This window comes from Crocodylus siamensis, chromosome 3 (genome assembly GCF_052110815.1).
Source record: "Crocodylus siamensis isolate JL-2025a chromosome 3, ASM5211081v1, whole genome shotgun sequence".
Classification (NCBI taxonomy): domain Eukaryota; kingdom Metazoa; phylum Chordata; order Crocodylia; family Crocodylidae; genus Crocodylus; species Crocodylus siamensis.
This window is the reverse complement of record NC_143397.1, coordinates 128,102,791-128,124,985: the sequence shown is the minus strand read 5'-3', so window position 1 is coordinate 128,124,985 and position 22,195 is coordinate 128,102,791. Positions and strand designations below refer to the sequence as shown.

General features: G+C 41.3%; 1 protein-coding gene across 2 annotated transcripts in view; it reads right to left on the bottom strand.

Annotated features, from left to right (window-relative positions):
* The window catches only part of DSP (desmoplakin), a 49,346-nt gene that overhangs the window by 4,670 nt on the left and 22,481 nt on the right, over positions 1 to 22,195 (bottom strand). Inside the window, exons 7-23 of one of the 2 annotated variants that reach the window (XM_090039166.1) lie at positions 21,861 to 22,022; positions 20,621 to 20,725; positions 18,683 to 18,778; positions 18,163 to 18,288; positions 17,175 to 17,327; positions 16,480 to 16,634; positions 15,488 to 15,614; positions 14,508 to 14,712; positions 12,809 to 13,026; positions 11,725 to 11,891; positions 11,046 to 11,184; positions 9,102 to 9,295; positions 7,581 to 7,743; positions 5,776 to 5,859; positions 4,781 to 4,888; positions 4,085 to 4,183; positions 1,306 to 3,600 (exon numbers count right to left, since the gene is read on the bottom strand). In XM_090039166.1, coding sequence (XP_089895292.1) covers positions 1,306 to 3,600; positions 4,085 to 4,183; positions 4,781 to 4,888; positions 5,776 to 5,859; positions 7,581 to 7,743; positions 9,102 to 9,295; positions 11,046 to 11,184; positions 11,725 to 11,891; positions 12,809 to 13,026; positions 14,508 to 14,712; positions 15,488 to 15,614; positions 16,480 to 16,634; positions 17,175 to 17,327; positions 18,163 to 18,288; positions 18,683 to 18,778; positions 20,621 to 20,725; positions 21,861 to 22,022 — 4,596 coding nt within the window. The remainder of the gene's footprint in view (positions 1 to 1,305; positions 3,601 to 4,084; positions 4,184 to 4,780; positions 4,889 to 5,775; positions 5,860 to 7,580; positions 7,744 to 9,101; positions 9,296 to 11,045; positions 11,185 to 11,724; positions 11,892 to 12,808; positions 13,027 to 14,507; positions 14,713 to 15,487; positions 15,615 to 16,479; positions 16,635 to 17,174; positions 17,328 to 18,162; positions 18,289 to 18,682; positions 18,779 to 20,620; positions 20,726 to 21,860; positions 22,023 to 22,195) is intronic. The other variant, XM_090039167.1, reaches the window with a different exon arrangement.

Sequence of the window (22,195 nt, the reverse complement as noted above, 5' to 3'; positions counted from 1 at the left end):
GAAACAACAGTAAAATATTTTTTTTTAAAGATTATGAATGTGAAGCTAAAAAGGTCACGAATGGATTTTTTTTTCTTTTTGAATCATAGCATATTAAGTTAGCTACAGATTATTAGTAGTAGATTATTGTCGTGTCCGTCATAGTTAGAAATTCAGATGCACATAAAATGTAATATCAAAAGGTCAAAGGCCTTTTTGGCCTACTTGGCTCACCTGGCAGCACAATTAGAGCATACCAGTTTCTGTAGCCAGAGGTGATACGGCTAGGATGCACCTGGCCACTTTTGACTCCAAAGTCAACAGGAACTAACGGTAAACGAGTACCTGATCAACCAGAGCAGCTCTCAGAGAGAGGGCTCAGAGCCTGGCCCAAATTTATGTCTTTGGATCAATAGTGAAACACCTTACACAGGTACCAACGTATTCCATGTGTGAGACTTGTGTGTAAATAGTTGACAGGGTAGCAGAACAGTAAAGTTGTCTTACTATAACTCCAAATTTATGAATTTGGCTCTATATCACACTCACAAAACTAGTAACTATGTCCATACATACTGTACAGAAGAATTACTTTCTGGAAAACAAAGCAGAGCAGATGCAAATTTGCTTTGTTGCACTACTCTACAAGTAATGTATGTTGATTCAACTCTATCACTGGTAAGGTTTCCTAAGTGTTCAACTGTATGCAATAAATTGTCCTTTGAGCAAGCAACAAGGCAGAAAAATGAAGAATAAAGTAGGGTTTTCTTTTCTTTTTTTGCATAATCACATATGTCCCTAAGTCAGGAAATATGGGCTCACAGTATAATTTTCAGAAGGTCTGAGCTGCAAGTCGAGATGCATTCTACCAAAGGAGAGAGGACAAAGGTGGCTCTGTGCTACTTCTCAGCTCCTCAGTCCTAGGGTTTGTAGCTCATCAGTTCCTGGTGCCATTTAGCATAGCCTCAGGATTTCTCTGACTCTCTAGGGCTCGCTTTAGCCAGCATGAACACACAGTGGCAATCCAGTTACTTGCTCTTCCCCAAAGATAACTGTGGAGTTGGTGGAGGGCTAGAGAATTCCTCACACCAGCAGGGGAATCTTCAGCTAAATAATTAAGACAGTTTTACAGCCCCCTGGTCCTTCTGCATTGCCCCTACTGCTATAAGGCCTTATATTTTACCATCAAATTTAAAAAGAGGTCAGAAAAAATAAATCTGAATCGCGGTGCATTTGAATAACAGAGTGTGATTTACACTGATGTCTATTTAAGTTAATTATATTATCCAAGAAAGAGTAAAGTTGTGATCAAATATTTTTTAATACCTCTAGAGCTTGCTTTTGGAATTTTTCAATTTCCTGTCTCAATTTTTCCCTTTCTTTCTGTAACTCATTAATCATCCCCTGAAGTTCCAGGGTTTGCGTGTTGCTTGTTTGAAGTTGATTCCTTAGTTCAATAAGAGTAGCATTCTTTTCATCATCAACTTCACTTCTAGCCCTTCGTAGTTCATCATATTCCAATCTTAAGTTTCGCAGCTCTTCTTCTAGCATCAAGTGTTCCTTAGTAAGATTCTCTGTCAGAGACTGAAGTCGTTCTATTTCTATTTTGCATTCATTCAGACTTTTGCTTTTGTCTTCAGAAGCTCTCTGCAAGTGCTCATATCGTAGGTGAGCCTGTCTCAATTGTTCTTGTTCTTGGACCAGCTGATGACGTAAATTTTCAACCTCTGATGTATATTTTCTTATTTCCTCCACATATCTCTGCTTCTCTCTTACGTGGCCATCTAATGCCTCTCTCTGGTGCCTAAGGTCATCTTCTTTCCTCTGCCTTACAATGGATACTTCCTCTATCTGCTGTGTGAGGCTGGTGATTTTAACTGACTGCTCTCTGAGAGACCGTCTCATGTTTTCCAACTCCTCTTCTAATGTCTTCCTTTTTGATATCTCATCCATTGCATTTTTTTTCTGCCTGCTGAGTTCATCCTCCAGCTTCTGTTTCTGGAGCTGCAAGTCTTTCATGGTGCTTTGGAATTTCATGCTTTCTTGATCCTTTCCTTTCTTCTCTTGTGAAATTCTCTCATAGTCAATTTTCAGTCGTGTCAGTTCCTGTTCGTGGACCCGCAGTTTGTTGATGGTCTCTGATGCAGTAGCATTAGCTTTCTGCAGATCAAATTGAACTCTTTTTAACCGACTATTTTCCTCCTCCATCTCTTTTTTCTGGTTTGTCTCCATATCCAACAACTTTCTCAGTCTGTCAATCTCTTTGTTTTTGTCCTGAATTGTTTTTGCAGCTTCATCAAGTGATTGCTTGTGTCGCAGGTTCTCTTCAGAGTGCCTCTGAATGATCTGCTTTAGTTCAATCTCCAACTGCTGCTTCTTCTGCGAGAGCTCCGAGCCAACTGTTTTCTGCTGGTGAGCATTTTCCTCTATTTTTCTAAGGTTCTCGGTTGTTTGAGTTAATGTATTTTTCAGTCTCCTAATTTCTTCACACAGATTCCTATTTTCTCTGGAGACGTTGTCAAGTTGTGCTCGATACTTATTTGTGTCCTCGTCTTTTTGTAAAGTAACCTGATGAATCGTGGTCTTTGTGATATTAATTTCTGTCTCGTACTTGTTCTTTAAACTAATAATCTCCTCATCAAAACTGTTCCTTACCTTAGCCAGTTCTTTTTCAAGTTCCCATCGGCCCTTAGCCTCTTCTTGCAGCTGAATCTTTAGTTTTTCTAACTCTTTTGTTTTGTCCTGGATGGTTGAGGCAGCCTCTTCCAGTGCCTGCTTATACCGGCAGTTATCGTCATTGCGCAGCTGAATGATTTGTTTCAGCTCTAGCTCCAGCTGCTGCTTTTGCTGCGACACTTCAGAACCACAGGCTTTCTGCTGAAGAGCTTCCTCTTCTGCCTTCCTTCGCTGATCTGTGATTTGCAAAACGTTGTTACTGAGTCTCACAATCTCATCTTTCAGGTCTCGGTTTTCCCTCACCAGCCTATCCATCTGGCTTCTGAGACCTTTTGCATCCTCATCTTTCTGTGCAGATATCTGTTGGATTGTGGTCTTCTTAATTGTAATTTCAGTTTCATACTTGTTCTTTAAATTACTCAGCTCCTCGTTAAACTGGTTCCTTACCTTAGCCAGCTCATTTTCATATTCCCTCTTCCGTGTGCCCTCGTCCTGGAGAAGAACCCTTAGCCTTTCTATCTCGTACTCCTTCTCCTTTATGACCTTCTCAGATTCTATCTTTTGCCAACCAAGGCTGTCTTTCTCATTTTGCCTTGCTTTTTGTAATTGATCATAGTCATTCTTCTGCTGCTCATATCTATCCTCTAGCAATTTCCTTTTCCTTTTCTCATCCTCGATCTCATAAGTCAGTCGGGTGATTCGGTCATTGAGATCCTTGATCTGACAATAGCATTTGTCCAGGTTTTGCTTAACATTGCCACTATCCATCTCAGCTTGTCTCTTCAACTCTTCCAGACTCACAAGCTTTGCTTTGAGCTGGGAACAATCCAACTGGTACTGCTGCAGATTTTGTTCCAGAAATTTATGCTTGTTATTAACATCACAATTTGCATCTCTAGCAAGTCTTAGCTCTTCTTCCAGGACATCTATTTTGGTGTTTTTCATCTGTAAAATAAATATGGAGGAAATTTATTGTGACAACTGTTGTAAAACATTATATCCAAAACATCTTAAAAATAACAAGTTATAAAACAGATTGCTAAGATTTCCTTTCCCCATTTTCTATATTCCCCCCCTGATTTATTTGCAGTAGGACAGATTTTTACATACTTGCACTTCCATTGCTTTCCAATGGGAGTGGTTATACTCATCTAGTATCCTTCTAATAATCCCTCCCTGTATGCAAGAAAGTCTAATATGCTCCACCTTTCAAATCACATCAAAGTTGACCCTGCAAGTTACCATCCTCATCTATAAAAAAAGAGGGATGAGAACCCTTACAGGAACATTGTGAGGATTCATTGCTGATTCATACAAGTAATGGTGCTTTTTAACTTTACTTTTTCAGCAGTTTACTAAATTGAAAAGTTCTAAGCACTAATACTTTGCTAATATAATGGTAAAATGGATAGTAAAACAAACAGATTACCTTCAAATCTTCCATGCTCTTTAACATTTCACTTAAGAATTTGTAGTAATCCCCTGATCTTGTAAGAAGTTCTATATAGCGAGCCTGAATTTCTGCAGCCTTGAAAAGAAAAAGAAGCATCATTATCAGGCCATGCCTGAAAACTGTCCAAGAGCAGACTGGTATCCTGGGCTGTTTAAAGGATTTAAACAGATTTCAGAAATCATCTCTTGAGAGACTGCAAAGTTCATGCTCTTTTCAAGGCCTTCATAAAACTCCCATTAACCCTCAAAGATTTCAGAGAGTAAAAACGCTCCCTTCTGACAAGTGTGCCTTCTTTTTCAAGATCTACTGCCCCACAACAGATATGATGTGTCATCCCAGGTTCAATTCACTGATTTTCTATGTAGTCACAAATGATTTCAGGTTGTTGAAAGTTTTCAATTCCTTCAATTTAAAAAGTGACTTAGGACCCTAAATCCTATATCCTGTCAATGAAATTTAAAACTCCTACATGCTTAAGCCAAAGGAAGTAACCATGGAGTAAACTAAGGTGTGAATTCATCCGAAATAGGCACATGCTTTTTGTGCAGTAACTACAGCAGTGCTAGTGACTGGGATTCAGCAAGATGGCTTCACCCCAAAATCTCATATAAGTAAATGACTTTAAAAGAGTTCTTTAAGGGGGCGGGGAGGTGTATAGGGAGGAATAGATACCTCTTGCAGAATGACCACTGAGGGAGACTGAATCATAGTCTTTTTGATAGGTATATTGAGCAAGGTTTCCAATCCTGAGCTATAGGAAGCAACCTGTAGTTCATAATCCTGCGAAATGAAAGGAACAAAACAAAACAAAAAAATCACATTTTAACTATTACTGAGAAAATTCATGATCTGGATTTTCTAAACAGTAAACAAGTGTTTACTGCTTGAAAGAAGCTATATGCTCTGTTTACACAGTGAAAGGGAATCAGACCAGTACAAGTGTCACAAAGACAGCTTGGGGGCAGAAGAAGAGAGAGCAAGAGAGTGTATGTATGGTGTACAGAGGGGAAAGGTATGTGTTTCTTCTTGGCTGAGGAAGTGTAGCAGGGCAAGATGGAAAGAGTCACTGGGGCAACTGTTCTATGCAGCACTCTCCCCTGAAACCTCCTCAGAAATAGTGCTCGCTCTCTCTCCATCTAATATCAGTTTATAAAAATGCCAGGCATAGCAAAGTCGTTACTGAGGAGCATGGGAGGTGGCTGGGAGAAACAAGGAGCTGCATAGAAAGATGATGCACTAACCTGAACTCTGCATCTTTTTGGGAACAGCGGCAACTGTGCTGCTGTTCCTTCCTGATCCATACTGTGCCCCCAGCTCTGCCTCCTTGAGCAACTCAGGAGCCATATGTCTGTTGTCCACTTCCATCCTTTTATATAAGAAGTGGCAAAATTTGGTTTGGCTGAACCATGTGTTCAAGTCTTCTGCAGAAATGCAGCAAATGGGAGCTACAGAGTTCAAAGGAAGATTTCGGCCTAAATTTGCAAGCAACAGAGGACACAGTTTCCTCCCATTAAGTTCTGTATACCAAAATGATTTACACTTTGGTCATTTCTGCACACATGCAGCAGTAATAAATATGGAATAGGAATTTTGCCTGTAAAACGTGGCAGGATAGGGCTCCTGTAACAAAAAGCCATTTTGGCAAAAAGTTATAACATAAAAAGTACCTTGACTGCAGCTGAGCACTGATCTGCATGCTTGAGAACTTCCTCCACTTTGTCCCGTTTTCCAGTTATTTCACTATGCAAGTTCTGCCAATAAATAAATAAATAAATAAATAAACGAGCAAGAATGGATAAACACATACTATATTTCCACTTGCTAAGATTCCCCTCTACTGAGGAGAGCAGCAGGTTCCTGCTGCTTCTACCAAAAGGTGAATGAACTATAATAGAGATGTATCCAGGGAAGCCCTAGCCCTACAAACCTTATTCTGTTGTTACTCAGTCCATAGGTAGGCATTTCCAAGATCCAGGATGATTCAAAATCTAGCATTCCCTAGATTCTGATTGAGACTTTAATCCATTTACAACTGTTTTAGTTGCTTTTCCTCCTGTTCTGTATCAGGTAAGTTGCATCCAGGGATGGATCCAAGATTTCCCAAAGGGAGTATGGGGGCAGCAACCTGCACTACATGGGTGGCTGCACCCCTTGCTCCCAGCCTCTTGTGCCACCAGTGTGGACAGATGTGCTGCAGGATCCTCTGAGGAATTTTTTCAGGTTTTAAAGCAAGTGAAAATTCCTTCACCCTTCCCTTCCCTGCTCAGAGGCAAGCCTCCTCCCCTCTTCTTCCCCTTCTCCCCTACTCCTCTACCTGCTGCTGCTTTTTCCACTGCCCAGCAGTGGGGAAGTTCTAGAGATAGCTGGGCTGAGCAGGGGCTGGGCTCAGCTGGGGAGGAGACAGTGGCAAGAGTGTGGAGAAAAAGCAGTTCCCCCCATCCTTCCTGATCAGACCACGGGGAAGAGAAACCCCCATTCAACCCTGCTGCCACTGTCCCCGTCCCCAGTTAAGCCCAGCACCCCCACACAATGGGCAGGAATTAAGGCTGTGCTAAGCTTCAGTCCCCAATTCGATTCAGTGGAGATTTGGCCCGATTTGGTGGCCGAATCCAAATCGAATCAAAGGACGCTTTAATTCGCTGCCAATTGAATCAGAACCCTCCGAATTGATTCGGAGAGATTTGGACACAGACACAGCTTTAAATGTTTTTTCTACATACCTCTAGGTAGCAGGGGCTCATGAATACTGTGATGCTGGGGCACATGGAGCATTCCACAGGAATGCAGGGGGCCCCCCAGTGCGCTCGGCAGCAGACCCGGTCCACTTCAGGTCATTTGAACATTTGAAGCCGTGTCTATGGCCGAATCACTGATTCTCTGAATCAGTATTGAATCTGCAGATTTGGATTTGGCCGAATTGAATCAGGGACAGTGATCCAAATCAATGAATCAAATCACTGTCCCTGATTTGGGCCAAATCTGAATCGAATAAGGCCGCTTTGCACACCCCTAGCAGGAATGGCTCTGGTGCCTTCCCATCCCGGGACAACAGAAAAAGGCAGGTGGGGGAGCGGAAAGGGAAGGGAGGGAGGATTTTCATCTGCTTTAGGAACTTTAAAAATTGCCTCAGAGGTTCCTGTGGTGTGCTCCAGTCCAAAAGAGGCGTGCAGCCCCTGGTTACATCAACTTGGATTCCCCTGGACTAAATTCAAAGGGCATGGCTGAGAGGTATCAATAGGTACTATGAACCTCCCAGGGCCTGTATTCCATCCTTAGCTGGCCTGTTGGATAATGGGAATGATAATACTTCCTTACTTCCTCCCTTTCTACAGGCATCTTTTTGCCTAAGGTTATTTATCATTCTAAACAGGCCATAAATTTGGAGCCAACACTGGCATGCCAAAATTCTCTCACTCCTGAAACATTTTAAAAGTCCAATTCACTGAAGACATAGCAGATAGGGGGCACATACCTTCTGCTCGTGCAAATATTTCATGATAGTGTTGCAATCTCCTAATTTCAAAGATTCAATAGATTCTTGTCTGTGCTTAGTATCACAGATCCATTTATTCAGAATCTGGTATAAATCTCGGTACATTTTCAGTTGTTTAACCTGTCGTTCTAGATCCCAGGACCTGGGGAAAGGAAAAAACAAACAAACAAACAAACCAACCAACCAACCAGTTAAAGTTTAACATATGCTTTCTTTTTCAATTTGTTCTAGTATTTCTAATAATTTTATCAATGCTAAAATTAATAAAACGACAGCAGCTGCTGAAAGAAGATTCAGATCAAAATTAGCATCCAAGTACCCAAATAAAGTGGCCTCATTTTCAGAGGAAAGTGTTAATTCTTAGTAATTATAAAAATCAGGACACGTATTTAATTGTCTAATAAGGCTTTTTAGAGGCTAACTTGTACATGAAGTAGACCCAGAGCCATCCCTAGTGTATAGCAAATTGGAGTGACTGCCCTGGGCCCCATGCTTTGAGGGGCCCCCAGAGCCGGGTAGAGTGGCCGTGGCCCCTCCTGCAGGACCCGCCTGGAGCTGGCAGCTCAGCCTCGCACCACAGAAAAAGCACGGAGGACTCCCCGCCCCCTTTGTGGGGGTACCACAGCCCCACACAATGTTAAGGGAGCCCCACACAGGCTGATTTGCCGCAGACCTTTCACCCCCCTAGAGTTGGCTCTGAGTAGACTGTATGTGCTTCTGAATCAAAATTTCACTAGAGTCATTGGAGAGTTTCTAAAAATTTCACTAGGGGCTGTATCAACTTTCACCTGTTATAAAGAATCAAGATGTCAGACTTCAGTGAGGTTATTCTGAATTTACAGAAACATAAGCAGAATCTACACTCACTAATGCAACTGAGAACTGTCTGGTCTGAAGTAAGAGTTTCAGGATAAGACTCTGGTTCATTACAACTGAAATAAATTTACTTTCAATCTTTACGCTATTTACTTTAATTTTAATTATATGCAACAAGTCTATGTACATTATTTTTACCTTGAACCTGCATAGAGAAACAAGAAGAAAAGTGAGACAAATCACTTCCAAGTTCCCCATTTTAAACACTGATTTAAAATTTTTCCAGATGGTACCACTTTTGGGTTTTCAGGCAATCACACAGTGTTGTAGCACTCAAGGGGAAAAACAGCGACAGGGAAATGTTTAAATCCTAATAATTAATTGTTCTGATACCATGTAAAAAGGCCTAAAAACAAAAACTCTCCCAGTAATAGTTTCTGTAAACATGCCCTAAGCCCCAGCCAAAGTCGGCATTTTGGACAATGTCCTTTCAAGTATGCCCATGCTTATTTTTTTACAATTATTCATAAAGGTTTAGTATGTTCTTTCTTGTACTACCACAAAACCAAATTCTGTGCAGTGGAAAACTACAATTCCCAGTTATGCCAGTAGATGGTTGCATGGATGGATTACCTCAAAACAAGAAGGGTTTAGAAGTAAAATCATTAGGAAATCTGGACAAACCTGTTATCAATCTGTTTGTCTACCCTCTGCCAGCGATCTATCAGTTGGGTGACTTTGTCAGTGAACTTTCCGAAGTCCAAGTCATAGAGTGCATAGGTCTGGCAGGACTGTGAATGGAACTGCAGTGCTTTCTGCATCTCAGATTCCAGGGTACTCAACAATGACTTTTTCATGTTTAGGTCTGCTTTCATTTTCTGAAGGACAGAACACAGTGACATGCAGTTACTTCCATACCAGTTCCTGAATTTTCACCTACAACATCAGAGTATGTTATAGAAGTTGACTTGAGCAGTTAGGTTCTGATTCAGCAAAACATTTGACTACTGATGTCAACAGAACTCTAGCATGTGCTTCCAGTTTTTGCGCTGCTTAGCATTTTGCTGAATACAAGCAAGGTTTTATCTACTATTTAGCTGAGGCTGCGCTTGTTTCTTCCTTAGACCTAAAGAAGGCATTCTGTGCCTGTAAATTTGACCAACATCTTTCCCAACTATAGAACTGGTCCAGTGAAAGATGTTAACAAAAAAAAACAACTTGCTTCTTGCAGGTTTCCTGGACTATCACAGCTGTAACACTGTTCTAACCCTACTACTTGCTGAAGAGAGAGAGACTTGAGCATTTGCTTAAAGTTAGGGGAAATATTAAGTGTTGTGATGAAAGGGCTGCAAACTTTCTGAAGTTACCATCACTGTTTTTTTTTTTCACTGTACAGAATAGTTTAAAAAAAAAGGGGGAGAGGGGGCAGCCTCTCTAAGAGCTGCATGATACCTGAAAATCTCCCTAAAGATTTATGTACCTGAAAAAAAAGATTTATATACCTGAAAATCTCCCTAAAAAATTATCTGCATATGGAATCCCTGTTGTATCAGGCCACAAAATTGCCAAATACATTTGGTGCAGACTTCATTTTAAGGCTAGCAATTATTTTATTTTTCTTTACATTTCTGAGACACCTCTCTCGATTCCAGATTAGTTGTTTGTAGACTTAAAATAAACCACAAATACAGGGTCTCACACAGTAAAGCTCACTTTGTTCTAGTTTCTTAACTTCAAGTACTCCAGGACTGCTCAAACCTACACCAGCTACAGCGGGCTCCCAAGAGCTACAACTGCAGGTGTTGATTGCTGTGGTATAGGGGTGCACCTGTTGTGCACTCATTTGCTCCAACCATACCCCCTTATTCCTGATTCCCCAGCAGTAAGAAGGGAAAATGGCTAGAGAATCCCCTTGCCATGACAGTGATGGGTAAAATTAGTTCCATGACTAGATTTTACTACAGCAAAATACAAAGTAGTTGTGCCCTCTCCAGCTAAAAACAATAGAGTAACTTAATCAATCAAAATACGCTCTTGATAAAGGCTGTCACTCTTTTCTTATTGAGGTGTATCTGTCTATCTATCCCCATATGCTCTTCAGATGTCTCCAGGTAGGTTACACAAGAAGCAGCCTATAGGGGCCTGAATATGAGGAACGACAATGTCTGTTTTCTGTTTGCAATATTCCACTCGCAGGCTTTTTACTGAAAGCCCCCAGGAGCCTAAAATATAATTTCAACATCTATAAAATATCCTAACTGCTACAGTGTAGTCCATGCATATTCATAATGTCCAGGTGAAAAATGATTTAATCCAACTCTATTTGCTAGCAAAGCTGATGATCCCTATTCATCCTGTAATTATGGAGTACTTATAACTCTTACTGGAAGATTTGAGATAAACCCTATTGCAGCAGGAAGCCACTAGCTGGCACAAAAGGATGATTTAGCTTCTTGCATCTGAGATGACAAAAGGTAAAATACCTGGGAAGCTTCCAAAACACTATAATGCCACATGGTGCAGATCAGCCTACTTCCAATGAAATCAGCAGAGCTGGCCTGATTTACACCAGCCAAGGATCTATCTTACAAGGAAAGATGGCATTGCAACAGGCACTAAGCCTCTTACCTTTAGACAGGCTCGGTAAGCCTCCACTTTATCAAGATCCAAGGAAATGGTTTCCTCTTCGTTGAGTCTGATTTCAAAAACTCTGATCACATCTTCCGTCTGCAGAATAACTTGGAGCAGAGACCTCAGTGCATTCAAGCTGCAATACACAACACGAACAAAAGTGAATCTGCTGTGTAAATCTAATTGGGTACTGGATCTGATGAGCCACCAGGCCCCTTCCAGTCCTATGAATTTAAGCAGGAAAAAAAAGATGCTATTTCCTTTTCATACACTCTCTCTCATTAGTCAAAAGGGCACGTCTGTGACATGAAAGAAAACCAAGCTCCACCAGTGGTTTTCAAATATATACACATTCTCTTTTAAAGCAGATGTGGTAGGGTGCCTAGATAAAGGGTTTCCTCCATAAAGGGTCATTATAAAGAATCCAGACTTAGAACATTCAAAAGTGTTTTGCAACACTTGCTAAACAACACTTGCTAAACTTGTTAAAAACAAGTTATAAAACAGATTGCTAAGAGTTCTTTTCCCCATTTTCTATATTTGTAAGAGCGGAAGCCTCTGCATAATACAGCATCATTTTATATTATTGAGCTTCCAAAGCAGATTCCCAAGAGGAAAATGAAATATTTACAGTATTGTGATTATTAATGTATTGTGATGGCTTTCATCATCTTACCTGTCTAAATATCCAGCAGAAATGCCATTAATGTTTTCCAGCTTTTGAAACAAGGCATTTATCTCTGACTGCAAATAGACATACTTGTCAGAGCCTCTGAAATTAGGCAGGAAATCCTTACTCTTATTGAGGTTTTCAGCAATGATTTGTGAATCATTCTGTACACCCTGATAGAGGAGAAAAAAAAGGCTTATTTTTGCAGACATATTCTACAGTCTACATATCATTAGTCTGTCCCTTCAAGCCATTCCATTGGTCTAACAGATTTCTGTGAGGACTAAACCACTGCCTCCACTTTTTTTACCCTACTGGTAAGTCAATTATTGCCGCTGCACAACTACAGAGGTCAGCTCAATAGGACACAGAGTTCCTACAGAGGTGCTCACAGGAAGCATCAAAGAGTCCCCTCAGACATGCCATCCCACCCACCAGAGGTGCCAGGCTGCTGCTGTTCCAGAGGCTTTTGCAGCCTCAGTTTCCCCAAGGAATTCTACCCACAAGACAGAGCCCACTCAAATGTAACAAGCTGATTTCCTCTCTCAGAAGCCATAGATACCACTGTGTTATCTTTCATAAAAGGCAACACTGAAGAAAAATCCAATCCAGTTTATTTTAGAGTTTATTTTACTTCATTTTAATAGTTATGTAAAGGACCAAACTCAGGTTTCAAAAAGCTATGGTCAGAAGAGATACCTTCTTTTGCTGACTCCATTTCCCTCTAAAATCTTCAGTGACAGGTAAGTACAACCCATAAATCTTGTGCATAAATTACATCAGCATTACCTGTGCATAAGGATGTTAATGCTACTTTCACTTGTATAAAGCTTAACAGGAAGCCATACTAAATGATTACGGGCTTAGTGAAATACTTCTAAAAATCAGACTGTTTTCTCTCTGTTAAATCCCCTAGGAGGGGGAGGATGTTCCACCCCATGTTCAGTTCCAATTTGAAAAAAAATCCTTTCCTCAATTATGTTCACAGATATACAGGTTAAAAACAAGATGTAGTTTCCCATTTGATTTGGGACATACCTATTGCACAATTTTCTGGAAAATTTTCACACTGAGCAAAGCATACAATTACCTCTAAATCCTTTATTCTGACTGAAAAATCATGGGCAGTCCCTTGATCCAATACCAGAGAGCCTCTTTGCATCATCCGGATCTCACAGGCTTCAATTTGCCGACGAAGCTTCTGGAGTTCCAGCAGCAACCATGCTTCCTGCTTCTCTTGTTCCTTGTTTCTGTCAACCACAACTGTGTTTGGTGCACTACCTATCAGGGTAGTTTCAGTTGATACCACTGAAAAATGCATTGCGGAATAATTATTGGTACATGAAATCTGTCAAAGGGATCCTCAACAGAGAAATCCCTGCAAGGTTCATTTGATCTAACAGTTCACTTGCCTTGAAAGATTAAGAACATACATCTTCAATCGTTCTTATGTAACTCTAAGGAAAATTTGGGACAATTCAGCTACCAGAAAAGAAAAAAAAGCAGTGCAAAAATGAGGGTTTTTTTCCTAAACACTGAAAATATCCTGTGCAGAGTAAGTTCTACTCTCATTTCCATCAATGCAAATCTCACAGAATTGCCATTTATTTCAGTAGGAGATAACCAGATTCATACCAGTGGGGAGTAAACATGGGTTTCAGAGAAACTGCAGATTATAGATAATTTGATGAAGACTGCAGTGAGGATGGTTATTCCTTGGGTCCCGCAGTGGAAGAGTAAGTGCCAGATCCTATTACACACCCAAGTTTACTTAGGTGCCTAAGTGTGATCCAGTTCTACCCTGATGAAGTCCCTGAAAACATGTTAAAGGGCTTACTATCTTAAGAAAGCCATAAGAAAAAAATGAACTCATCTGTATTTTGCATTATTTTTTTCCTTTAGGACTTGAGTAGAGTAGAATAGCATCACATTTAGGTGCTTAATAGATGGAAAAGGATCTCGCTTTTAGGAACTTTTGTGTCATCTGGCAGATGACAGAACAAGGAGCCATGGTTCTCAAGCTTCAGCAAGGGAAGTTTAGGATAGATATTAGGAAAAACTCTCACTAGGAGGGTAGAAAAGCACTGGAACAGGTTACCCTGTAGAATCTCCACCCTTGGACATTTTTAAGACATGGCTAGACAAAGCCTTGACTAGGGTGATATAGTTGGGGATGGTTTTGCTCCGAGCAGGGGGTTGGACCAGATGAACTCCTGAGGTCCAACCCAACCATAATTTTCTATAATTCCAAGTTGTTCAAGGTCATCTGGCAGGTCAGTGGCACGGCATGACACTGAGAACCTGGGTCTCCCAAATTCCAGGTTGGTATCTTTACCACTGAGCCATTCTTCCGTGCCAGTTGCTCCCAAAAAGCAAAACAAAAGTACTACGACCAACCTCTTAAAGGGACTTTAAGGATCTCAGCCAGCAGCCTGAGGTTGGGGGGGGGGGCGGGGAATGACACCAGAACAGCAGCCCCAGACACAGCCTTTCTGAGGAGTAAGGGTGCAAAAATATACAAGACCACAGTGGTGGCCAATTGTGTGCCTGTGATTGGCACCACAGCAGCTGGTGCCTCCCCTGGGTGTCATGTGGATACAGAGCTGCCTGGATACACTTCTGATCTCAGCATCAGTAATAGCTTGACCCAAGATTTACAGTCAATAGAACTCTTGACACTGGACTTTAGTGGGGACATCAGACCAGGCCTAGAAGAATACAGAACTTAAACATATTAAACAAAAAACTCCACTATTTGGTCCCTATAAAATAACAGGCTGACAACAAACCTGTCTGTGATGGGCGTTGCCCAGGTACCAATTGTACAACCAGGGTTTGATACTGTTTCTGGGCGTCAGTGAACTGAGTCTGGATTTTCCTTTTGTCTTCATCACCAAACATCTCTGAGCCTTGGCTGTTTCTGATGAACTCTTGGTAATGAATCTCCAGGTCAGTTATTATTTTTTGGTAATCTTCTTTACGCATTGTTTTCAGCTGATACAAAAGAGGTAGAAATGGTTAAAAAGGAAACATCTGAAGCAGGTTAATCACCAGCTCTGCTCTCAAACAGTTCAGGATGCACACTTGCAAAAAAGCCCCACGCAAAACAAAAAACCCAAGTGCTTGAATGACTAAAACAAAAAGATGCTGGGGGTAAACTGTAGTACATTCACCTTTAGGTAAAAAAAAAAAGGTTGTTGGCATCTTAATAGTTCGACTAGTCACAGCTCAGCATCTATCAGTACCTAATACAGTAGGAGCTACTGAAGCAACAACATGGCAAATTTCTTCTCTAGCTCATCTTACATTATATCCATGCTATGTTTAAACAGCAAATAACAGTGGAAGATACCATCTGGCCCCTTGCCCCACACAACCGTGAAACAATCTGTACCTTGGTTCTAAACAACGGTACATGTGTTACCACTGCTCAGGGGTGCAGTAGATGGCAGTACTAGCACTTTGGGCTTCCAGTGACTGGTTCTCTGAGCTTGTTCCATGATGACTGACTGTTCTAGGCTCAAGTGCCTTACTAGTCCCTTCCTGCCTTCTACTTTGTGCCCTACCCTGCCACAGGGCTTGGACTGCTCTAAACTTCTTGAGTGTGACTGAATGGTATTTAGAATTCCCGTCCAGCATCCGTAAGAGAGCACATAACTGAATAGACAATGTGTGTAGCATTTGGTACAGAAGTTTATCAAACTGATGCAACTGTGCAAAAGGCTGAAAGTCGTAACTCCATCACAGCAAAAGCCGGATGAACACCCACCTTAGCAATTGTCATAGCCCTGATCTTCTCAATGTCAATCATGCAATAGTGCCAAGACACCAGGCTCTTCATGTTGATATAGAGCTGGTTCCACAGAGCCAGAATAGCTTCATAATATTGCTCAATTCTGAGGAGAGGAAGATTTCACATTTGATTAGAATTTCTATACCTCTTACCCCTGAACCAGTAAAATAACCGTGAGGAACCCCAGCCAGTGTCTCTAAGCCTGAGTTAGCATCACCCCATTTCCACCCCTCTGCCAGGTCACTCTATGGCAATGTCAAAAACGTGACATAAAACCCACAAAGGAAAAGAAACATTTTTCCTAAGGAAAAATCAGATTCTCAGGAGTCCTCAGCTGAGAAGGTAGGAGGAGAAACACGTGCTAAAATCCTTCAGTGCTAGAGCTGCTTTGCACAAAGCTAAGTTTTGAAATTGTTTAGAACAGCCATGTTCTAGTCCAGTAGGAGCCAATCTGTTTAGCAGATGAACCACAAATGAGCCCCACACCTTCCTCAAGTGCCAATCCTATCCCCTTCCCAATCTGCTGATCTGCTTTCTGCTCCTATCCCTCTGCAATCTACTGCTCTGCTTTCTTCTTCTTTCCCTGTTCTCCCTGCCCAATTTGCCACTTTGCTTTCTGTTCCTGCCCTATCTGCCACTGTTTTCCTGGGCCAGTCCCTTCCCCAATCTGCCACGTGCCACATACACAGGCTGTCTGTGCCATTTGTGACAACCCTGCCACAGGTTGGCCACCCATTTTCTAGCCTGTATCAGTGCCAATGACTCCAATGTTCTTAGGCTAAGAACTGGGATGTTACAAGCTTCCTTCAGGAGTGAAGTTCTAAAAAAATAAAGACTTGGTCTTTAACCCACGCACCTGACTAAAGGATGCAGGCTCAAGCCCAATTTATAGAGGATGATTTTTAAGAAAACTCTTCAGTCTATACCCAAACTTAGGCATAATTCCCCAAACCTTCTCAGTCACTCACTTAGTAGCAACATCCACAGCTAATGGATTTGGGGGGGGAATAATGAGGATGACAGATGGCACTAGCATATCCACTCCTCCTGGGCCAGTCACAAGCCACTTGCTGCGTTCATTGTTATCCTTTAATATACACTCATCTCCTTTGCGCACTGTTTTCTGTAAGAAGCACAGGAGAATTATTATAAATTATAAATTTATAATTATATATTAATTATTAAAGTATTCTCCCTAATCTTAAGCAAGACCTTAAGAGTGAGATGGGTAGGTTTTGATTTGGGAGGAACCGCTTATGCCTTTAAATTGCTTCCCTTTTAAGCTGGTTGCGTGAGGAGGCTCAATGCATCTCAGTAATTATCAAAGGCACTATGCATGCCAGTTACACCAGCCATATCTGCATGGAGCTCCAGCAGTCCCAAGGCCTTCTTCCACAGGCAAACTCTGCTTGCATGTATCTATCTATCTGCTCTAGAACAGTTTGTGACTTGATCCAATCAGGGAACAGAAAGATTATCATGTCTTTTTCTGATCAATCAAGACTAAAGCAACTTAGCTCCATTATAATTATTTAAGAAAGTGTATTTTTTATTTTAATTTAAATTGATTTGGAAGCTGATGGAACCAGATTGCATTGGCAACATTCAGGATTTAGTTTTACTTCATACAACTCTTATTCTCATTCAATAAAGAGTACACTACCAGATCCTGTTTGTAGTCACACAGCGCCTTGAGCATAATGGTCTTGTTGCTCCTGTAGTCTGGGTTGCGTGGCTTTAGTTGCACTATCTTCTTAGATTTATTCACCAGGCCTTGCACCTGCCTCTTGTATTCAAGAATTTTTTCTCGTTCGTTCTGCAAAGAGAATGTACATTTTAGAAGTCTATTTGAAAAAAAAATCCCATTCATTTCACAGCACTGAAGTTTCTTGACAAGGAAATGCAGAAAGATCTCACTAGAGTCCATAGCAAAATTCCCATTGACTTTAATGGGCTCAGTAATTGGTCTATTATATATGCTGTATATTGAATTAGTTATTTATAAAGCTAGCTCAAGCTACTAAGGCATTTTACTGTATTTTGCCTCCAGACCTATGAGTTGTTTAAAGTGAGATACCAAAGACATACAGTCAAACAGAAGAGCCTACCATACAAGAATGAAACCAGAAAGAAATAATGCCATGATCCTCCATCTCAAATAATGAAAAAACCTATTTAGGTCACTTTGCATTTTCCTAACACACAAAGTTTTAACTGAAAAAGACCTGCAAGTGTAAAGACTTCCCAAGGAGAGTACTACAATATAAACATATCATGGACGATCATTTATTAAGCTTAATCTTTTTTTTAGGGGAAAAAGACTGCTGTGGTCGTTAAATTAAACTGATATCTGTTTTCTTTATTTTCTAGCCTATTCAATTGCTGAATACATTTTGGGCCTATGCTGTATCACAAAGCTTTCAACAATATTACCAACAAAGTGCTAAAATTCAGATCCCAATAATGGTGCTGACTGGTCTGTGAGACATCAGCAGAATGACCCACCATAGTGGCATTATTCTTTTGTACACTGCAGAATACTGCAGATAGAACAGGAAACCAGTCCTACTCTCACTGGAAGTGGTGAGAGTTGTGCCATTGGTTCTGGTAGAAACAGGGCCCTAAATGTGTATAGTCAAGTGTGATAGTACCTCCAGTTCTTTGATCTGCTCCAGTAAGGCTTGGAGGGACATACTCTTATCACAGATGAACTTCTTCCTGATGGAATCCTGCAAGTTCTTCAGGTAGCTTTCAGTGGACTGGGCCTCTTCAAAAAACTACAGAAAAAAGGAGTGTGATTTCAAGTTATGTACAACTCTTTAATCACTCCATTAAGGAACCATGGACATTTTCACAAACAAAATTAATAAAAGGACTCACAGTACATGCTGTTCAGAACTACAGTATTTAAAATAAAATTATGCATAATGAAATTTGATGATTTTATCCCAGAAAGCATGGCTTTCATTTACCTAATGACAAGATGGATATATTTGAATGAACTAAGAAATAAAGGAAAAGAGATTTCCTATGAAGTACTAATGACATTCAAAACACATAGGCCAAAGCCTGCAGTTCTTACTGGAAAAAAATACAGCATGAAAACAATGGAATTTCAATCCATAAGTGTCTGCGCTGCAAGGAGAAATATTACTCAAAACCACAACTCACTTGGAAATAGGCTGCGTTCTCCTTTAGATGCACATCAATGCATTTGGTGATTTGAAGAATCCAACTCCATTGAGTTTGCAGGGTGTCCATGTATGCCTATAAAATAAAGAAAGCAGAAAACAGCATGATTCACTGCATGCATCTCCAACTCACTTTCAGTCTTCAATAAATTTTGTCTTCCTTCAAGTGACTATAAATTAAGGAACTGCTGAGGCAAACACCTGCAAGACTCAGGCAAATAGTACATTGGCTTCAGAGGGACAACCTGAATGTGTTATCTGCATGTTTCCTTGACTAAGATACAAACGAGGTCATGGATTACTTCTACTTCATGCACATTAAATCTAAAATGCATAAACTGAAGGAGGGAATGACTGGAAAAGTGAAATGCCACTCTAGTATTGTAAACAAATATTTTTCAAGGAGAACTATCAACAATTTTAAAAATAAAAATATGACTGTTTCTTTTACTTTTTCATCCAGTTCTCTTTAAATTGTATACTCTGAATGCTTTATTCACTACTGATATATTTTATCAAGGCAGAAATAAATCAGCTAATTAACCATAAAGGGGTAAATTGATTTTGCATAAAGTGCTGACAAAAACACAAAACAAGCACACTGAAAGAGAAAAATCACTTCCCCCACTACCTCCTTTCAACTGGTCTTAGATATTCTTGTAACTAAAGCATTTATAACATTTCCAGGTAGAAACGTGTTTTTTTTTCAAGCTGATGCCATCTCTTTCAGTGTCAAGTAGGACAATGTATTCCAAGTTCTGAAAACATACATCCTTGCTCAAGGTGCAGACTCATTGTCTGAGTTTTACCTGGAGAAAATGTTGATAGATACTGTATTTACCTGAGTACAAGATGAGGTTTTTTCCCTCCCATTTAACTGGAGTGGGGGAGCCCCTAGTCTTGGAATTGAGTATGAGATGATGAGGGGTCAGACTGCTGCTGTTCCCCACCCCTGTACTGCTTCTGTCTCCCTGCAGACTTGAACCCTCCACCCCTATATCTCCTGGGTCTCTGTCCCTTGCTTTCCCTTCCCCAAGCCCAACCACCCAACTTTCCCTTGCTCCAATGCCAGCATGCTCTGTCCCCACTCCAGCCTGGGGCATGACACATGGTCCCACAGCAGTAATATTGGCTCCGCACCGCTGCTACAGGGCTGGGTGTGGGCTGTGCTCTATGCCCTCAGTTGGAGCAGGGGCAGACCCTGCTGATGCCAGAGAAAGGGAAAGTGAGGAAAGGGGCAGAAGGGGGTCAGACTTTGAAAGGACAGGTAGGCACAAGGGTAGGGGGGAATAAGTAGGAGACAGACAGCAGAGGACTGGCTGCCTGCCTGTCCACCTCCATACTGCCTGCCTCCTACTACACCCACTGCCTGCTTCCTTACTGCTTCCCCTACCATCTGATCCCTACTGCCTGCCAGGAGTCCCTGCCATTACTTTCCCTGATGCAAATTTAAATTTCCCTGGGGACAAATTTAAGACAATCCGCCAGTAATTCGATTCTATACATGGAAAATTATAACAAATATATATATTTCCCATGTATAGAACCTAACTGTGGGGGGCACCATCATAAATTCACAGTCCTCTTGGATTTGGGTAAATAAAGTACTGACAGTCCTGAAAGAAGTGTAGCTGCCTTCAAAACACAGCAGGTAAGCAAGGACAGGAACAAAATGAGATGCCTACCTGCCCGCAAGCCATTTCTCAGGGAAGTCAATCCCTGGGAAGTACAGGAACTTAGAAAGCTTCACATGAAATATTAATTTTCTCAATGCATGCTACACTTTCAGTTTTTTCAACAGATCTCCCTGGAGCAACCTTCCCACATAGGACTTAGTTTACAGGCCTTCCATTTCACTGAGAATGTCACCTGCCAAATAGCTATGGGATCTAGTTATATCAGAAGCAGTTTAAGTTACCTCAATTTTGTCAGAAGCAGGATGCTGGCTGAGCACGAGTTGGTCACTTTCCTGCTTCAGCTTGTTAAGTTCTTTTTCTTTCACCTCCAGCTGGCTCATGCGTTTCTGTGCATACAAAGCAAAACATGAAACAACTCTCAGAAGCCATTTAACAATCATATTGTATTATCTTTACAAACTTGTAAAAGATTATCACATAGAAGAAGGATATAACTGGAAGTCCACATCCACTAGCGATAGTAGAAGTAGTCAGAGGCTAATATGCAGCGAGGGGGATTGGATAGTGGAAAAACTTCCTAACTTTAAGGACAGCTCCTTCGCCAGGCCCACTGGCTGCTAGGTTTTTAGAGCTGAAGGGATACAACTCTACTTCCTGATGTTAGAGAGTGGGCGCGCCTGCATGAGATGCTTTACTGCACAGTACAGCCAATCAGGATTCCCCAGCCTGGGTTCCACAGTTGCGGGGCTCAGGCTGGGAGATTAGGATCTCCCAGTCCAGGCCCCACAACCAGGGGACTTGGCCTGAAAGATAAGGATCTTCCAGCGCAGGCCCAGTGATTGCAGAGCCTAGAACTCCTCCTGGCTGCTGCAGAGGCCCAATGCAGGGCCACAGGGAATGGGAGCAGTCTGCTGCTATGAGTACCAAATCTGATCCTGCTTCTCTGCACATGTGCCCAGGAGAGTTTGCTCTCAAGTAGTTTACTTGAGAGTAAACTGCTCCCAGATTATTGCACGTGTAGCTGCTGTGGAGCAGGGTCTAATCTCTGTGTGAAGCAACTTTCTTTATCCTTGGTCTTCGTGCTGGGTGTGCCAACAAGTACTAATAGCAATATCATTTTTTTTTCCTATATGTGACTATCAGTCCTTAAGGAACTGGCCTGAAGTCATCAAGCTATTTCCAAAAGGGCACCATAGATACAGAGATTTTAAGGTTATAAGATACTACAACTTCTTGTTGATCAAAAAGAACATCTGCCAAAAAGTATTCAGTCTTGATTTAAACACTTGAGACAGGAGCTACCCAAGCAGAGCAGATGAAAATATCTACAGTAATGTGGTTGCAGGTGTGAGGATCAAGGGGGATAACAATGGCCTGTGAATACAGAGAACTGGACTCTATTGCTCAGGAAGCCCCTTCCAGGCCCTTTCTTAAGAAATGAAGGGATTCCCATCCTGCTGTCGGTCTTCTGGCTGCACAGTCATTACAATATTCCACAAAAAGTCCATGGTGCTAACTCACAGAGAAAGCCTCCTGCTTTCTGGCAATATCCGTGTTCCTGTCACTCCAGTCATAGAGAAGCTCCTCTTCCTCACAGTCATTGATCCACATGATCTCTTTGCTAGTGGCCTGGATTAGGTTCTGGAACTGACGCAGTTGATCCATTCTCTCAAAGGATTGTTTCTACAAGGAATTCCCATAAGGAGCAATAAAACAAAAAGTAGAAGGTCAGAATCTCAGGGTGAAACTTTTTTTACGCTTGAAAAAATTACTGTAGGAAAGCTTGTTGGAAATAAACAACATGGACAAAAGTGTTTGGATTTATTAAGAAGCACAGTCTAGAAAGTATTGGCTTC